At 42.3% G+C, this 18,388-nt stretch overlaps 1 protein-coding gene across 1 annotated transcript; it reads right to left on the bottom strand.

The window, feature by feature from the left end:
- Positions 1 to 1,559: 1,559 nt before the first annotated feature.
- Positions 1,560 to 16,330, bottom strand: LOC138766454 (olfactory receptor 6F1-like). Its single transcript, XM_069944046.1, has 3 exons — positions 16,319 to 16,330; positions 14,350 to 14,401; positions 1,560 to 2,374 (listed from the first exon to the last, which is right to left on the bottom strand). Exons 1-3 carry the CDS (start codon positions 16,328 to 16,330, stop codon positions 1,560 to 1,562), a joined length of 879 nt encoding a protein of 292 aa, XP_069800147.1.
- Positions 16,331 to 18,388: the final 2,058 nt, after the last annotated feature.

Raw genomic sequence — 18,388 nt, 5'->3', positions numbered from 1 at the left:
AATGAATGCATATAAAATATTGTACATGTATTAGACTCTGGAAAGCCAGTCTTTATTCGACTGCTACAATAGTTGACTTTTTGCACTGAACATAATTTGTCCAAATTTCTGACTTGTATAGGAATTACGGTATTGGAAAAACATTAATTACAACAGTCAACAAAAGTCTAAAGGGGTGGTCCGGGAAGCAGAAGACAGCTAACGCATTTTTCTGCCCTGTGCTGAAACTTTTTTCACCTTTCCCTCCTTTAGAGATGTCGAGAGGCAGGTCTAAGCAACCTTGGAGACACTGTGCAGCTTTATTAACAATGGGCGTTCGCATGGTTTTATCCACACGCAATGATCAGGGTTTACACCCAACCATGCAGGGATACTTATGAGACGTGGGATCGGAGGAAGTGAACACGAGGGAGCCTGGGGTCCATTTTCATTGGAAATTGTAACAATTTTTGAGGGAACTGTCTGGTATACCAGTTTTCCTAGCTGGAAATGGTCAATATGACTCTAGGGCATTTGTTAAATACAGAGGGTGTCTCTTGGGTATTAAACTGGGAAAATCCATATCTACAGTCATGAGATGTTCACTGAAACTGAAATACACAGTTTTATAAAACTGGCATATTAAAACAAAAAATCTGGTCCATAGAAGGTCTTACACCTTGGTAAATACAACCTCAGATAAACACACAACAAATTGCACCTTTTAGCCTTTAGGCCTTTTGTTTCATGAAAGAACACATGGACCTTCCATCCAGTCTGGAGAGATTGTCTCTGCACCAGCTCTTCTCCTTCCTACAATCTGCGTTCCTGGTCAGGTTATATGTCACGGCATGTTCTGGGCCCTGATAGTACTGTGTTGTAAAAAAAAAAAAAATGGTAGACCCTTTTTCAAAAGTGCTTTGAATCATGCAATTTTGCCACCGTAACTTTTTAAATTTTATGTCTACAGAGTTTTTACCGATGCCATATTGGCATAGAATGGTGTTTTTTATTTTTCTGTGATATAAGCCATTTTTTATTTTTTATGTTATGCTGTCCACCATGCACCAATACCTAACATTGCTTACTAGATTTCTTTATTTATTATATGTACAATACATATTGCATTAATTTGTTCAACCTACTAATACTGCGGGCTCTAAAAGTATAGTAGATTTGCCATGGAAGCCAAAAGAAGGGCTGCCATGAGATCAGATTGGCTCTTTGCTAAGGATTGTGAGGGAGCTGATCAGACCCCTGATCCACCACTGTTTCACATTCTAGTGTCATCTCAATTAATAGCTGACATTAAAGCTCACTCCACTCAGTTACCTACTGTACGTCAGCCAGCAAGAGTATGGCATAAAGAGGGCCAGGCTCCGGATCCCTTTCCATACCTTCTTAATGGCACCATGACACTCATTGGGTTTGACATCTGCATGGAGTTTGTAGGTTCTACTCATGTTTGCAAGGGTTTCTTCTCCTTTAAAAAAAAACATACTTTGTGTTGGCAGTCTTGAGGTAGTCTTTGTGTTTTGCAGATGTATTTAGCTATACAAATATTCCTCATAATACTTGTATTACAACAATTTCCAGTCTTGGATATTCTTCTTTACAGCTTCTTTAACTTCATTATTTCTCAGGGTGTAGATGATAGGATTTAATAGGGGAGTTACAATGGACGGGATGACTGAAATAATCTTATTAATGTATAACAAGTCACCGGTAGTAGGTCGAACAAACATGAAAATGGTTGTAGCATAGAAGACAATCACAACCATTAGGTGGGAGGCACAAGTAGAAAATGTCTTCTGTTTCCCAATTGAGGTAGGAAAGTTCATGGTTGCTCGGATGATACAAGTATAGGACACAATGATAGCCAAGAAGCAACCTAATATTACAAAACAAGATGAGACAAAGACCATCTTCTGAAGATGTGATGTTTCGGAGCAGGACAATTTAATCAAGGAAGCGAAGTCACAATAATAGTGATCGATCTTGTTTCCAACACAGAAGGAAAGTCTCGAGACCTGTAAACAAGGGATTGTGACAACTAGGAAGCCACAGACCCAAGAACCTATTAGTAATGTGGTGCAAGTACTTTGGTTCATGATCAGTAAATAACGTAGTGGATTGCATATGGCCACAAATCGGTCAATGGCCATGACAGTCAGAAGAAAGTTTTCTGTGGCACCAAATGAAAAATGGAAGAAGAATTGAGTAAAGCAACCAACCAGAGAGATGGAGTCTTCTTTAGTGAGTAAAGCCCATAGTAGTCTAGGAACAGTGACTGATGGATACCAGATCTCTAGGAAGGAGAGTCCACTGATGAAGAAGTACATGGGCTTGTGAAGACGTCGTTCACTTTTGACAAGGGCGATGATAAATGTGTTGGCTGTAATAGATAAAATGTAAATTATAAAAATGAGAACAAAAATGTAAGATCTGACCTCACTAAACATTGAGAAGCCCACGAGAAGAAATTCAGAAGCCGTGGTCTGGTTGTAGCGCTTTATTTTCAAAATCTTCATCTGAAAAAAAATTCACAAAAAAGTAAAGTTGGTTAAAACTGGACATTAGCTAATGTATGTTCTTGCCTCTATCATTGATTGCGGTTTATAGCTGTGCCCCTTTTTTATCACTACATTTGTTTTAGATTTTGTATAACATATAAATGTAAAAATAGCTAAAACATCATTAAAAAAATGGAGATACCTTTGGGCAGTTCTTGAGAAGTATGACTTTGGCAGAGGCTTGCTTGGACGAATAAAAACATTATATTATTATCCAGAGGCCAGGATATTGATGAATAGTATTCTGTCCAGTGAGTCACGGTACCCATCATGGATGCCCACTATCCCCCCTATTATTTTCTCTTTATATTGAGCCTCTTGCAGAGTGGGTCAAGACTAGTCTGGACTATGAGGGAAATGGCATAGGGCAGTAATAATAAAATACAACATTCTTATGTTTGTCAAGGATTCAGACAAGAAATTATCATTGAAGAGATGGATAAATTCATTGTGGGTAGGAAAATATTCAGGTGCATTCTTTGGATGGGCAGAGAAACTGCTCTTAAAGGTGTAATGACACCCAGATTTGATTAAAGAAGTGCGCTGACTGGTACAATAATGTTTTCCTGGTACTTTGTTGGTCTGCTCTTTTTAGGTGTGTGAAAATGAGGGGAAACTATGTTAAATTGTAGGTTTGGGAGGGAGAAGTTGTAGGTGGGGGGAGATTTGGATTATGTAATTATTCAGTGTACTCGTGTTATAAACATGCACTTTATAAATACGTAATTTGTATGTTATTATATGGGGTTTCTGCAATTTGTATTCTTTTTTTACATGTACAGAATTTTTGTATTAATATACACTGCTCAAAAAATAAAAGAAACACTTAAACAACACAATATAACTCCTAGTAAATCAAACTTCCTTGAAATCACACTGTCCACTTAGGAAATTATTGGCAATTAGCAAAACACACTCAATAAAGGAGTGGTTCTACAGGTGGGGATCACAGACCACTTCTCAGTACCTGTGCTTGATGGCTGATGTTTTGGTCACTTTTGAGTGTTGGTGGTGCTTTCACACTTGTGGTAGTATGAGACAGACTCTACAACCCATACAAGTGGCTCAGGTAGTGCAGGTCATCCAGGTTTGCTGTGTCTGTCAGCGTAGTGTCCAGAGGCTGGAGGCGCTACCAGAAGACAGTACACCAGGAGATGTGGAGGAAGCTGTAGGAGGGCAACAACCCAGCAGCAGGACCGCTACTTCTGCCTTTGTGCAAGGAGGAACAGGAGGAGCACTGCCAGAGCCCTGCAAAATGACCTCCTGCAGGCCACAAATGTACAAGTGTCTACATAAATGGTCAGAAACTGACTCCGTGAGGATGGTATGAGGGCCCGACGTCCACAGATGGGGGTTGTGCTCAAAGCCCAACACTGTGCAGGACGCTTGGCATTTGCCAGAGAACACCAGGATTGGCAAATTCCCCACTGGCGCCCTGTGCTCTCACAGATGAAAGCCAGATGTGACAGATGGGAGAAAGCCTGGAGACACAGTGGAGAGCGGCCTGCTGCCTGCAACATCCTTCAGCATGACTGGTTTGGCAGTGGGTCAGTAATGGTGTGGGGTGGCATTTCTGTGTTCATGGGTTCGCCAGAGGTAGCCGGACTGTCATTAGGTACCGAGATGAGATCTTTAGACCCCTTGTGAGACCATATGCTGGTGCGGTTGGCCCTGGGTTCCCTTTAATGCAGGACAATGGTAGACCTCATGTGACTGGAGTGTGTCAGCAGTTCTACTTTACTTTACTGGAGTGTGTAAACAATTCTACTTTACACCTGTTTAATAATCCCCCCCCCCACACCCCGTTTTTTTTTTTATAATTAAAAAAAAAAGCTAAATACAATCATAATTTTAAGTGAAAATAAAACTATGTAATCAGATGGGGAAAAAACAGCCGTTTTTTGCAAAAACTTGTTATAAATAAAGAACATGTTCATTATTTGGACTATCATAATGAATTATGGTGGTTGTCCGGCAGTGCAGACACAGTCGAGAATAATTTCCCAATGGATCACATTATTATATTGAATATACGGTCGTGTTTTGTCCTCAAAATTACATCCGTATTTTACCTTTATTTTACTGTGTGTGATTTTAGCCTAAGGCTATATTGCCACACAGTATTTTTGCTCAGTATTTTTTAACCAAAACCAGGAGTGGATTGAAAACACAGAAAGACTATGTTCACACACTGATGAAATTGAGTGGATGGCCGTCATTTAATAGCAAATAACGACCATTATTTCAAAACAAGGGCCATTAAATGGCGGCCATCCACTCAATTTCAACAGTGTGTGAACATAGTCTTTCTGTGTTTTCAATCCACTCCTGGTTTTGGTTGCAAAAGCCCAGTGCTGCATACTCTGTGAAGGGTCCTTCAATCCTCATGTGTACAGATAAAGCATGTAATGTAAATTTTCTGCACTACCAGGTGAAAAAAATATTTACTCAAAAAGCACTCTCCTTTCCAAAGTGCAGATCAATCAGACCACATAGGTAACTGTACATATATAGCGGCAATAAGACAATTATGCTCTATGAATAGTATAGCTATAGATGACAGATATCGCTCTATACACCGGTTATAAGGTGCGGATGTGAATACTCTGCTGTGTTTTCAATAAGAGATAATATATGGTCCATATGTGTCCTCATCATCTTTTCCTTCTGAAGACACTGTTTGTGAGGAGCGTTCCCTGGCCGGTGGGAAAAAAATCCGATACTCGATACTGTGTGACATCACTGTGAGCACTACAGCAAAGTGACAGTGACGTGGAGAAAAAAAAATCTTCCTAAGCATTATGGATTATGTTCTCCTTCCTCATGGAGATCCCTGATGAAGGTGAACATGATCCTCAAAAATACGTAGGAAGCTTTTTTTTCCCCCCACTTTGCTTGCCAAATAGCTCAGTACATACATAGAGGATAATTATGTAAATTGCGGCTACATATGTACAGTTACTGATGTGGCTTGACTGATCTGTTCTTGGGAAAAGAGAGTACTTTTTGAGTAATTCATTTTTTTTTAACCAGTAGCGTGGATTATGTCTGTTTTAGCTGTGTATAAGAATTTAAGCATTAGAATAAGTTTGTATATAAAATAAGTTTATAAAAAATAATTGTCATAGCTCACAAGCGTGATGAATTTTATAGATTTTTTTTTTTTACCTTAATGCATCGGTGACCGCATCTGTAAATAAGGAGAGAAACTAATAATATATGTGGTGACAATTGAAGCGAACAGACATAGCACAGACCTGACGGGTTTCCTGTTCAGATGCTACAGTATTAGATCCACAAGAACGTGTTTACTGCAGAGGACTGCACACAAGATCAGGCATCACTGGACCGATTATATATAATGACATCTATAGCTGCTGCTCCATGCAGGGACATGTGTATGGCATATATGTATATATCTATACTATACGTATCATTGCCATTGCCAAGAAGCTGCATATTCTTGTAATGGACTCTAAAGGGACGTCTTTTTATAAAATCTATTGGTCCGCTGGTAATAATTTAAGTGTTATAGAGAATTACAGTCTCTAATTCAGGTGAGAATCATGATCAAGGGAATATAGAGACAAAAACAGCCCAGGTTAAAAAGATAGTAAAAATCAAAACAAATATTTATATGTCTGTATCTTCGGCAGTTTTCTTTTCTTTCGGGCTGTTTTTGGCCTATTTTGTTTACTGTATGTGTTACCTATTTTCTGTCATATTTTGAAGCAAGAGCTTGTCATGTAGGATGTGTAGTGTCCCACTATGTGTTTTCTTCTTTTCTTACACCTTGGCAAAACTGTATCTATTCAGGGTCACAGTTAGGACAGAAAGCTGCTGTACCTTACTCCAACCACTAGGTGTCACTCTTCCACAGCTTCAGACAAACCCAGGTTTAGCTACACACACCTCTATCTCTCTTACTCACCACTTCCTGGAAGGATGGTTAGTCTAGTTTTAGACAGAGAGGAGAGCAGACTTATTCCTCAGTACTAGTTACCCAACCACCATCAGTTGGTAGACTTCACCCCCAGGAAAGTTGGAGACGAGAGTCTCACCTCTTGCCTACACCGTGGATTTTTCTGAACTCTGTACTGTCATAGTAACATAGTAAATAAGGCTGAAAGAAGACAAGAGTCCATCAGGTTCAACCTAGGGAAACCCTACTGTGTTAATCCAGAGGCAGGGCCGGCGTTAGGGGGGGGCAAAGTGGGCACTTGCCCAGGGCCCCCATCCCCCTGGGGCCCCCTAGCTCCTTCCTTGTTAGTGAAGCAGGAAGCAGACCAGCACAAGCAGCTCCCCTGCTCCACTAATGAATGAAGGAGCTGAGCTGTGAGGACGGAGCTCCCCTCCTGCAGGCTGACTGTGCCCTACAGAACAGGAGGAACAGCAAGCCCAGGTAAAGAAAAGGAGGCCCGGGGGGGGGGGGGGGTGTTTGGGCGGGGTAGAGGGTCAAGGAGGCTGGGGCGCGGGACTTGCGACCAGGGGGCGGGGCTTACGGTCGCAGGTGGGCGGAGCCTCGGGGGTCTTTATAAAACAGTAACCCCCTCCCCATATACCTAGCGAAGGGGGCAGGGGATCTTGTATGATGCAGTCCCCCCTTCCACCATATACTGTTCAGGGCCCTCCTCCCTCTGTATCTATGGGCACCAGGCCCTGAACAGTACGCAGTACATGATAGAGGTGGGGAGGTGGGTGCTGAATCACACAGGATCCCCTCCCCCATTCAGGGCCTAGTGAACAGTATATGGGGAGGGGATTCTGTATGATACAGTACCCCCATATCTCTCCCCTGCTCTACTACTACCCCCAATACTGCTCCGAATACTGCTCTACTACTACCCCCAATACTGCCCTACTACTACCCCCAATACTGCTCTACTACTACCCCCAATACTACTCCTAATACTGCTCTACTACTACCCTATACTGCTCTACTACTACCCCCAATACTGCCCTACTACTACCCCCAATACTGCTCTACTACTACCCTCAATACTACTCCTAATACTGCTCTACTACTACCCCCAATACTGCTCCTAATACTGCTCTACTACTTCCCCCAATACTGCTCTACTACTACCCCAATACTACTCCTAATACTGCTCTACTACTAGCCCCAATACTGCTCTACTACTACCCCCAATACTGCTCTACTACTACCCCCAATACTGCTCTACTACTACCCCCAATACTACTCCTAATACTGCTCTACTACTACCCCCAATACTGCTCTACTACTACCCCCAATACTGCTCTACTACTACCCCCAATACTACTCCTAATACTGCTCTACTACTACCCCCAATACTACTCCTAATACTGCTCTACTACTAGCCCCAATACTGCTCTACTACTACCCCCAATACTGCTCTACTACTACCCCCAATACTGCTCTACTACTACCCCCAATACTACTCCCAATACTGCTCTACTACTACCCCCAATACTGCTCTACTACTACCCCCAATACTGCTCTACTACTTCCCCCAATACTACTCCTAATACTGCTCTACTACTACCCCCAATACTGCTCTACTACTACCCCCAATACTGCTCCTAATACTGCTCTACTACTACCCCCAATACTGCTCTACTACTACCCCCAATACTACTACTAATACTGCTCTACTACTACCCCCAATACTACTCCTAATACTGCTCTACTACTACCCCCAATACTGCTCTACTACTACCCCAATACTACTCCTAATACTGCTCTACTACTTCCCCCAATACTGCTCTTCTACTACCCCAAATACTGCTCTACTACCACCCCCAATACTACTCCTAATACTGCTCTACTACTACCCCAATACTGCTCTACTACTACCCCCAATACTGCTCTACTACTACCCCCAATACTACTCCTAATACTGCTCTACTACTACCCCATACTGCTCTACTTACTACCCCTAATACTGCCCTACTACTACCCCCAATACTACTCCTAATACTGCTCTACTACTACCCCCAATACTACTCCTAATACTGCTCTACTACTACCCCCAATACTACTCCTAATACTGCTCTACTACTAGCCCCAATACTGCTCTACTACTACCCCCAATACTGCTCTACTACTACCCCCAATACTGCTCTACTACTACCCCCAATACTACTCCCAATACTGCTCTACTACTACCCCCAATACTGCTCTACTACTACCCCCAATACTGCTCTACTACTACCCCCAATACTACTCCTAATACTGCTCTACTACTACCCCCAATACTGCTCTACTACTACCCCCAATACTGCTCCTAATACTGCTCTACTACTACCCCCAATGCTGCTCTACTACTACCCCCAATACTACTACTAATACTGCTCTACTACTACCCCCAATACTACTCCTAATACTGCTCTACTACTACCCCCAATACTACTCCTAATACTGCTCTACTACTTCCCCCAATACTGCTCTTCTACTACCCCAAATACTGCTCTACTACTACCCCCAATACTACTCCTAATACTGCTCTACTACTACCCCAATACTGCTCTACTACTACCCCCAATACTGCTCTACTACTACCCCCAATACTACTCCTAATACTGCTCTACTACTACCCCATACTGCTCTACTTACTACCCCCAATACTACTCCTAATACTGCTCTACTACTACCCCCAATACTGCTCTACTACTACCCCCAATACTACTCCTAATACTGCTCTACTACTACCCCCTAATACTGCTCTACTACTACCCCCAATACTGCTCTACTACTACCCCCAATACTGCCCTACTACTACCCCCAATACTGCTCTACTACTACCCCCAATACTGCTCCTAATACTGCTCTACTACTATCCCCAATACTGCTCTACTACTACCCCCAATACTGACCTACTACTGCCCCCAATACTGCTCTACTACTACCCCCAATACTGACCTACTACTACCCCCAATACTGCTCCTAATACTGCTCTACTACTATCCCCAATACTGCTCTACTACTACCCTCAATACTGCCCTACTACTACCCCCAATACTGCTCTACTACTACCCCCAATACTACTCCTAATACTGCTCTACTACTACCCCCAATACTGCTCCTAATACTGCTCTACTACTACTACCCCAGTACTGCTCCTAATACTGTTCTACTGCTACCCCCAATACTGCTCCTAATACTGCTCTACTACTACCCCCAATAGGGCCCTACTACTACCACCCCCAATACTACTCCTAATACTGCTCTACTACTACCCCCAATACTGTTCCTAATACTGCTCTACTACTACTACCCCACTACTGCTTCTAATACTGCTCTACTACTACTACCCCACTACTGCTTCTAATACTGCTCTACTACTACCCCCAATACTGCTCCTAATACTGCCCTACTACTACCCCCAATAGTGCCCTACTACTACCCCAATACTGCCCTACTACTACCCCCAATAGTGCCCTACTACTACCCCCAATACTACTCCTAATACTGCTCTACTACTACCCCCAATACTGCTCCTAATACTGCTCTACTACTACCCCAATACTGCTCCTAATACTGCTCTACTACTATCCCCAATACTACTCCTAATACTGCTGTACTACTACCCCCAATACTACTCCTAATACTGCTCTACTACTACCCCCAATACTGCTCTACTACTACCCCCAATACTGCTCCTAATACTGTTCTACTACTACCCCCAATACTGCTCCTAATACTGTTCTACTACTACCCCCAATACTGCTCCTAATACTGTTCTACTACTACCCCCAATACTGCTCCAAATACTGTTCTACTACTACCCCCAATACTACTCCTAATACTGCTCTACTACTACCCCCAATACTGCTCCTAATACTGCTCTACTACTACCCCCAATACTGCTCCTAGTACTGCTCTACTACTACCCCAATACTGCTCCTAATACTGTTCTACTACTACCCCCAATACTGCTCTACTACTACCCCAATACTACTCCTAATACTGCTCTACTACTACCCCCAATACTGCTCCTAATACTGCTCTACTACTTCCCCCAATACTGCTCTACTACTACCCCAATACTACTCCTAATACTGCTCTACTACTACCCCAGTACTACTCCTAATACTGCTCTACTACTACCCCAGTACTACTACTAATACTGCTCTCACTACCATTGCTACTATTACCCCGACTCCTGATACTACTACTACTCCCAAAACTGCTACTCCCCTTATCTACTACTACACCCCTCATCTTCTATGCTTCTACTGTTACTACACCCCTTATCCACTATGCCTATACTACTACACCCATCATAACTAGCAAAAAATAAATAAAAAAATTGAGAAAAGAAAAAACGAGATTTTATTTTTTCCCCATATCGCCCCAGCCCTAGGAGATTCTATGTGCTGGGGGGGGGGGTTTACTATCAGTGGAGATGCTATGTGCTGGGGGGGGGGTAACAATCAGGGGAGATGCTATGTGCTGGGGGGGTTTACTATCAGTGGAGATGCTATGTGCTGGGGGGGGGGTAACAATCAGGGGAGATGCTATGTGCTGGGGGGGGTTACTATCAGTGGAGATGCTATGTGCTGGGGGGGGTAACAATCAGGGGAGATGCTATGTGCAGGGGGGGGTAACAATCAGGGGAGATTCTATGTGCTGGGGGGGGTTACTATCAGTGGAGATGCTATGTGCTGGGGGGGGGTAACAATCAGGGGAGATGCTATGTGCTGGGGGGGTAACTATCAGGGGAGATGCTATGTGCTGGGGGGGTAACTATCAGGGGAGATGCTATGTGCTGGGGGGGTAACTATCAGGGGAGATGCTATCTGCTAAGGGGGCAACTATCAGGGGAGATGCTATGTGCTGGGGGGGGGGGCTATCTAACAGGTGTATAACCTACAGTGAGATGCCTCCTATATTAGTGGATACTACTTACTGGGTGATGGAGGTAACTACCAGGGGAATTACCTACAGAGGGATACCGGCTATATGTACTATGGAGGCACAGAGGGACCTACCTACTATATGGGGCACAGAGGGGTCTTATTTAAGGTCACAGAAGATCACCCCACTTTGAGCAGCGTGACAACCGCTGACAAAAAAGTAAAGTGTATGGGGACCTTAAATTGCTGCTACAATGTTTTAGCATTTGGGGCCATGACAACATCATGTGGCAGAGAGTTCCACAGTCTTACCGCTCGTACAGTAAAGAACCCGCGTCTGTGCTGATGGTGAAATCTTCTTTCCTCTAGGTGTAGAGGATGCCCCCTTGTCATTGTTACAGACCTAGGAGTAAAAAGATCACTACAAAGACCTCTGTACTATCCCTTCATATATTTGTACATTGTGATCAGTTCGCCCCTAAGACGTCTTTATTCTAGTGTAAATAACCCCAAGCTTGATAACCTGTCCTGGTACTGTAACCCACCCATTCCCTTTATGACCTTTGTTGCCCTCCTCTGTACCCGCTCCAGTTCAGCTGTGTCCTTCTTATATACCGGTGCCCGGTGCTGTACACAGTATTCCATATGTGGTCTGACCAGTGATTTATAAAGAGGCAAAACTATGTTCTCATCCTTAGCATCTCGGCCTCTTTTGATGCACCCCATTATTTTATTACTTCCAATGGGAGAAAGGAAAATCGTAGCACTTCTTAGAAGCAGCAATCTTAATCTTTATTCAGCAATCAGGCATTACAGATGAATATGAAGACTGAACAGGCAACAGCTGTTTCACACTTCACAGCGTGCTTTCTCACAGCCCTAGCGTCAGTACGTATACTTCCCCTTATATACAATTCACCCATTTATACATTTAGGTTAAAAGCATAATTAAACAAATTTACAAAGTAGAAATATAGTAAAACATTCTCACACAATGCAATATACAAAACGCAATGGTTTTTTTACCAACAGGTACCATGTATTGCAGAGCGATCATATTTAACCCTAATGGGCCCAATGCATCCAATCTCAGAATGAATTCTGTTTCTTTTTGCAATAATTGTACATGTCTATTGCCGCCTGTTGGTGAACCTCTTAAGCGTATCAGGCCCATGAAGCACATCTCAGAACTATCATTATTATGTATAGTGCGCATATGTTCCATTAGTTTCGGGCAGCCTTTCCTAGTGCCTAATGTGCATAGGGCGCTCTGTTTTCCCTATGTAGTACATATCGCAACTATATATCACTGCATAGACTACAAAAGGCGTCCCACATGTAATCAAATCATTAACTTTCCATTTTTTACCTCCTAGCTGGACTTCACGGACATCATTCTGTTGTGCACAATTGCTACAGCGACCGCATTTAAAATTACCATGTAAATCGGTCGATTTGCCTATCCGTGACATATTAGTCCTACTTCTGTCAGTTTGTAACCTCACGTAGATTCCTACCACGACGAAAGGCTACAATGTGTCTTAGTTAACTCTCTTAGTGCTGGTTCTCCTCTCAACAAGTGCCAGTGTTTGCAGATGGCCGCCTTAATAACATTGTCCATAGGACTGTGGCCAAATGTAAAAACAAACCTATTATTTTCACCATCTGATTGTTTTTTGTTATAATTGCCACTTATCAGATATTTACGATCCAATTTTCTAGCTTCAGGTTACAAACACACTTGCTGGATCTGCAGCGAGTCTCCTTGCTGCGTTTTTGCAGCGAGACTCGCTGCAGATCCCGGCCCTATACTTTCAATAGCAGAGAAACTCGCAGCAGGGATGTACATCCCTGCTGCGATTTTGTCTGCAGCCCGCCCCATTAACCCCCTAGCCGACGGACATTATACATTACCGGGTCCCCATTCCTGCTTGCTTCGGGGCTCCCGGTGTCTTCACGGCCCGCCCGGCCAATCAGTGCGCTGCGGCGGGGCAATTATTGCAAAAACAAACAGAAGGGTTAAATGATCGTGCAGATTAGGGTTAAATGATCGCGCTGCAATACATGGTACCTGTTGGTAAAAAAAAACATTGCGTTTTGCATATTGCATTGTGTGAGAATGTTTTACTATATTTCTACTTTGTAAATTTGTTTAATTATGCTTTTAACCTAAATGTATTCACGTGGGTGAGTTGCATATAAGGGGAAGTATACGTACTGACGCTAGGGCTGTGAGAAAGCACGCAGTGAAGTGTGAAACAGCTGTTGCCTGTTCAGTCTTCACATTCATCTGTAATGCCTGATTGCTAAATAAAGATTAAGATTGCTGCTTCTAAGAAGTGCTCCGATTTTCCTTTCTCCCATTGGAAGTATATTATACCATTGGTCTCCAGTGTCGTTAAGCACCTTGAGCATCATGGATCCTAAGTGGCAGCGCAAGGGTGAAAATCCATAAGCGGTGAGAGAGTGGTGCGGGGGCTTCTTTTCGTATTCCAACTATTATTTTATTAGCCTTGGCAGCTGCTGCCTGGCACTGATCACTAAAGTTGAGTTTACTGTCCACCACTAACCCCAGGTCCTTTTCGGAAGTAGTTTTACCCAGTGTTTTATTATTTAGCACATAACTGTAGCTATTATTTCTACGGCCCAAATGCATAACCTTACATTTATCCACATTAAACTTAATTTGTCATTTCACCGCCCAAGCCTCTAGCTTCCCCAAATCCCTCTGTAATATGATATTATTCTCCTCTGAGCTGATTACTCTACCCAGTTTAGTATCATCTGCAAAAATGGAGATTCTACTCTGTAGCCCCTCTACTAGATATTTAATAAAAATATTAAAAAGAAGTGGACCCAACACTGACCCCTGTGGTACCCCACTAGTAACTAAAACCCAATCTGAATATGCTCCATCAATGACCACCCTCTGTTTTCTGTCCCACAACCAGTTACTTACCCATTTGTATACGTTTTCCCCGAGTCCCAGCATCCTCATTTTGTAGAACCACCTAAAAAAAGGAGAGGAACAATAAGGCTGTACCGCAGTAGAGCACAGTGCAGGTTAGCCACTTTCTACTGATTTACTCTCGGCTGAGTAGGAAGGGTACTGCTAGTTAACTCCACCCAGTGACCTGGGACTCGTACTACCCCATTAGTACGGAAACCCAACACTGAGGGGCAAAAAGCCGCCATATATGCAGAGATCATATATATATTTCTGAGTATGAGGGTTACTACAGAACACTATCAAGACACTTCAACATATCCTGGCAGAGTACTCAATAAAGTAAAGTAAAGTAAAGTTGAACTTTTAAAGGTTAAAGTGTTACTCTGCACATACACTCCGCACCTCACAGTAGTTCTAACCAAGGTCCAGTTGCCGTGTGTCCAGAGGTGGGTGTTGGGTGTTGGTGGGTGCTGCTGTGACAAGTAGCCTCCTAAACACCAGAGCCCACCAGCAGGTTCGGTACCAGTCTCAGCAGAATGTATCTTACAGATGGGAGGACACCAAAACTAGAGCCCATAATCCCCCCTTACTGAAAGTTCATGTAAACAGTGTGAGATTTAGTGCACCCACTACTAAGCAAGGGTTACCATCTATATGTTGATAACCTTTATACCAGTCTGGACTGTTAAGGTGCCCTACTTCCAGCGTTTCTGCAGTGTGCAGCACTATGAGCACAAACCAAATGGACAAGTCTTGGTCACTGCCTGAAAAAGAGATAGAAGCTGGGCACTATACAGCAAGGATATAGGGTTAAAAGCGATGTCCTTCTATTGACCACAATATATGGTAACAGCAGTGCTCCCCCAAAGCTACAGTGTCATATAGTGACTCCCAGGTTGCTGATATTGTGCCAAGGTCTATCATAACATTATTGATTCCACAAGCAGGGTAGTCCTGCAAGCTGCACAGTTTACTGTACATAACATCTAGATTTATACAAACAGCGTTGCTCTCTGTGTATTGCAACACATTTGGGCAACTCCCATTTATGTCAATGGGAGTTGCGCAAATTGTATAATAAAGCAGACTCAAATTTTTTCACCACCCAGCCAGCTGCAAACAGGCTAGAGATGACCAGGAAACCATTATTTTTATTCCTTAAACCATTTTTTTTATAGTATAAATTTTTCTTGTTATAATACACTGCTAAAAAGGGAACACTCAAATGGGCTGGCCACACAGTATTAGAAAGTGTAGTCACTGTATATACTGACAGCAGCTCCCTGTGTACCTCATAGAGCTAAAATGTTTCTGTCCATAAAATTTCTGTAATGAAGGAGCATGTGACCATGACCCCACCGCCCAGTGTCCACCATAGGCATATACAGGCTTAGTGTTGGACACTTGGGGACGGGGCATGGTCACATGCTCCTCCATGTCGGCCATCTTATGGACAGAAACATCACAGAGCAGGACAGCAGAGTCTGGAGGAGAGAAGTCTAATGTTAGCTCTATGAGGTACACAGGAAGCTGCTGTTAGTATATACAGTGAGTACAATTACTAATACTGTACACTGAGCAATTTTACTATAAAGTAGCCAACCCCTTTAACCCCTTAAGGACAGAGCCTGAAATGGCCTTAAGGACAGAGACAAATTTTATGAATATGACCTGTGTCACTTTATTCATTAATAACTTCGGGATGCTTTTACCTATTCGGCTGATTCTGAGACTGTTTTCTCGTGACATGTTGTACTTTACATTTCTGGTAAATTGGAGTCGATACTTATAATGAATCTTTATGAAAAAATCCAAAATAATGTGAAAAATTGTGAAAAAATGCATTTTTCCAACTTTTAAACTTTTCTGCTTATACAGAAAATGGTTATGCCACATAAATTATATATTAAATAGCATTAGCAACATGTCTACTTTATGTTGGCGGCATTTATTAACCCCTTAGCGACCCATGACGTACCTGGTACGTCATGGTGCCGCGGGGAGTGTTCAGAGCGTGGTCCCGCCGGGACCCTGCTCTGAACGGCACCGATCCCGGCTGCAATCTGCAGCCGGGCAGTGCCTCTATTAGCCGGCGCGGGTCCCGTTGCCGCGCCGGATAATTAAGCACTTCAATGCAGCTGTCAAACTGACAGCTGCATTGAAGTGCTTTGTATTGCACATCCCTGGTGTCTAGTGGCACAGATCTCCCCCCCCGCGGGGGGGGATCCGTTCTTCTGGCCGGCCCAGGCCTCAGCGTCGGAATGACGCTGATCCCGGCTCGGCAATAGATTGCTATGGCCTGCAGCAGGCCATAGCAATCTATCACCGATATGATGGATCATTGCTGTGTATATACACAGCAATGATCTCTATGAGAGATCATTGCTGTGTATATACAAGTCCCCCAGGGGGGCTTTTAGTTTATGTAAAAATAAAAGTAAAAAAGTGTTTTTATTAATAAAAAATCCCCTCCCCTAATAAAAGTCCAAATCACCCCCCTTTTCCCATTTTATAAATATAAATTATTAAATAAACAAATAAATAAACGTTTGCTATCGCTGCGCACGTAATCGCCTGAACTATTAATTAATCACATTCCTGATCTCGCACGGTAAATGGCGTAAGCGCAAAAAAATTCCAAAGTGCAAAATTGCGCAATTTAGGTCGCATCAAATCCAGAAAAAATGTAATAAAAAGTGATCAAAAAGTCGTATATGCGCAATCAAGGTACCGATAGAAAGTAAACATCATGGCGCAAAAAATGACACCTCATACAGCCCCATAGACCAAAGGATAAAAGCGTTATAAGCCTGGGAATGGAGCGATTTTAAGGAACGTATGTTTGTTAACAATGGTTTGAATTTTTTAAAAGCCATCACATAATATAAAAGTTATACATGTTACATATCGTTGTAATCGTAACGACTTGAGGAACATGCATAACCAGTCAGTTTTACCATAGGGCGAACAGCGTAAATGCAAAACTCCCCGAAATCAAAACAAATTCGGGGTTTTTTTTCAATTTGACAGCGCAAATGATTTTTTTCCGGTTTCGCAGCATATTTTATGGAAAAATAATGCCTGTCATTGCAAAGTACAATTGGTTTAGCAAAAAATAAGCACTCAAATAAGTCTCTAGGTGAAAAAATGCAAGCGCTATGGACTTTTAAACATAAAATGGAAAAAGCAAAAGTGCAAAAACGAAAATTGGCTTAAAACATTAGCAGCAATTTTCCAAATTTTCAGTAAAATTTCAAAATCAGATATTTTTAGGGACCTGTTCAGGTTTAGGCTATGTTCACACTACCCAAACAAGAAATACCCCAAAATAATTACAGTCCTAAACGCACACAAAAATGTATTATACAAAGACAAATCCAAAAAAGGATCAAAAAAATGCAGGACAATCCAAAATAAATATAATTATATTTCTTTATTAAAGTAGAATTAAATTTAAAATACATACAGAAAAAATAATAAATAAAAAGCACAAAAGTTGGGGGAATGAATTAACACAGAATACATAGAACGGTGATGGGACATACAACAATGTTTTATGAAGTCATATATTGCACATGCATTGAAAGTTTAATTAAATTAATATAATCGTGGCAGTATAAGCACCTTCCATTGAGTAAAAAAAGTGTAATAGTATTTAATTAGCAGCAAAGAATAAAGTGCATAAGGTAAACAACCTATTTAACGCTGCAATTTGCTAAGTAAGCAACTATAAAGGTGAAATCACCAACAAGTATATACCAAACGGACATACAAACTAGGAGGATGCGTATACTGCAACAAGTCCCACACACCTACTCACCCTACGCACGTTTCGCGTGGCTCGCTTTGTGCTTTTTATTTATTATTTTTTCTGTATGTATTTTAAATTTAATTCTACTTTAACCCTTAGGGGACACAGCCAGTTTTCATTTTTGCGTTTTCGTTTTTCCCTCCTCGTGTATATAAGGCCATAGCGCCTGCATTTTTCCACCTAGAGACCCAAATGAGCCCTTATTTTTTGCGCAACTAATTGTACTTTGCTAAGGCA

Source organism: Dendropsophus ebraccatus, chromosome 10 (genome assembly GCF_027789765.1).
Source record: "Dendropsophus ebraccatus isolate aDenEbr1 chromosome 10, aDenEbr1.pat, whole genome shotgun sequence".
In the NCBI taxonomy this organism is placed as follows: domain Eukaryota; kingdom Metazoa; phylum Chordata; class Amphibia; order Anura; family Hylidae; genus Dendropsophus; species Dendropsophus ebraccatus.
The sequence above is the reverse complement of the archived record's forward strand: the minus strand, read 5'-3'. Positions and strand labels throughout refer to the sequence as shown.

Bases quoted from the DNA above. Each gene is read 5' to 3' on its own strand.
- LOC138766454 (XM_069944046.1), bottom strand. The intron at 2,375-14,349 runs GTAAGTAACTGG...TATCTATTACAG, and splicing joins GGGAAAACGTATACAAATGG to CCAACACATTTATCATCGCC.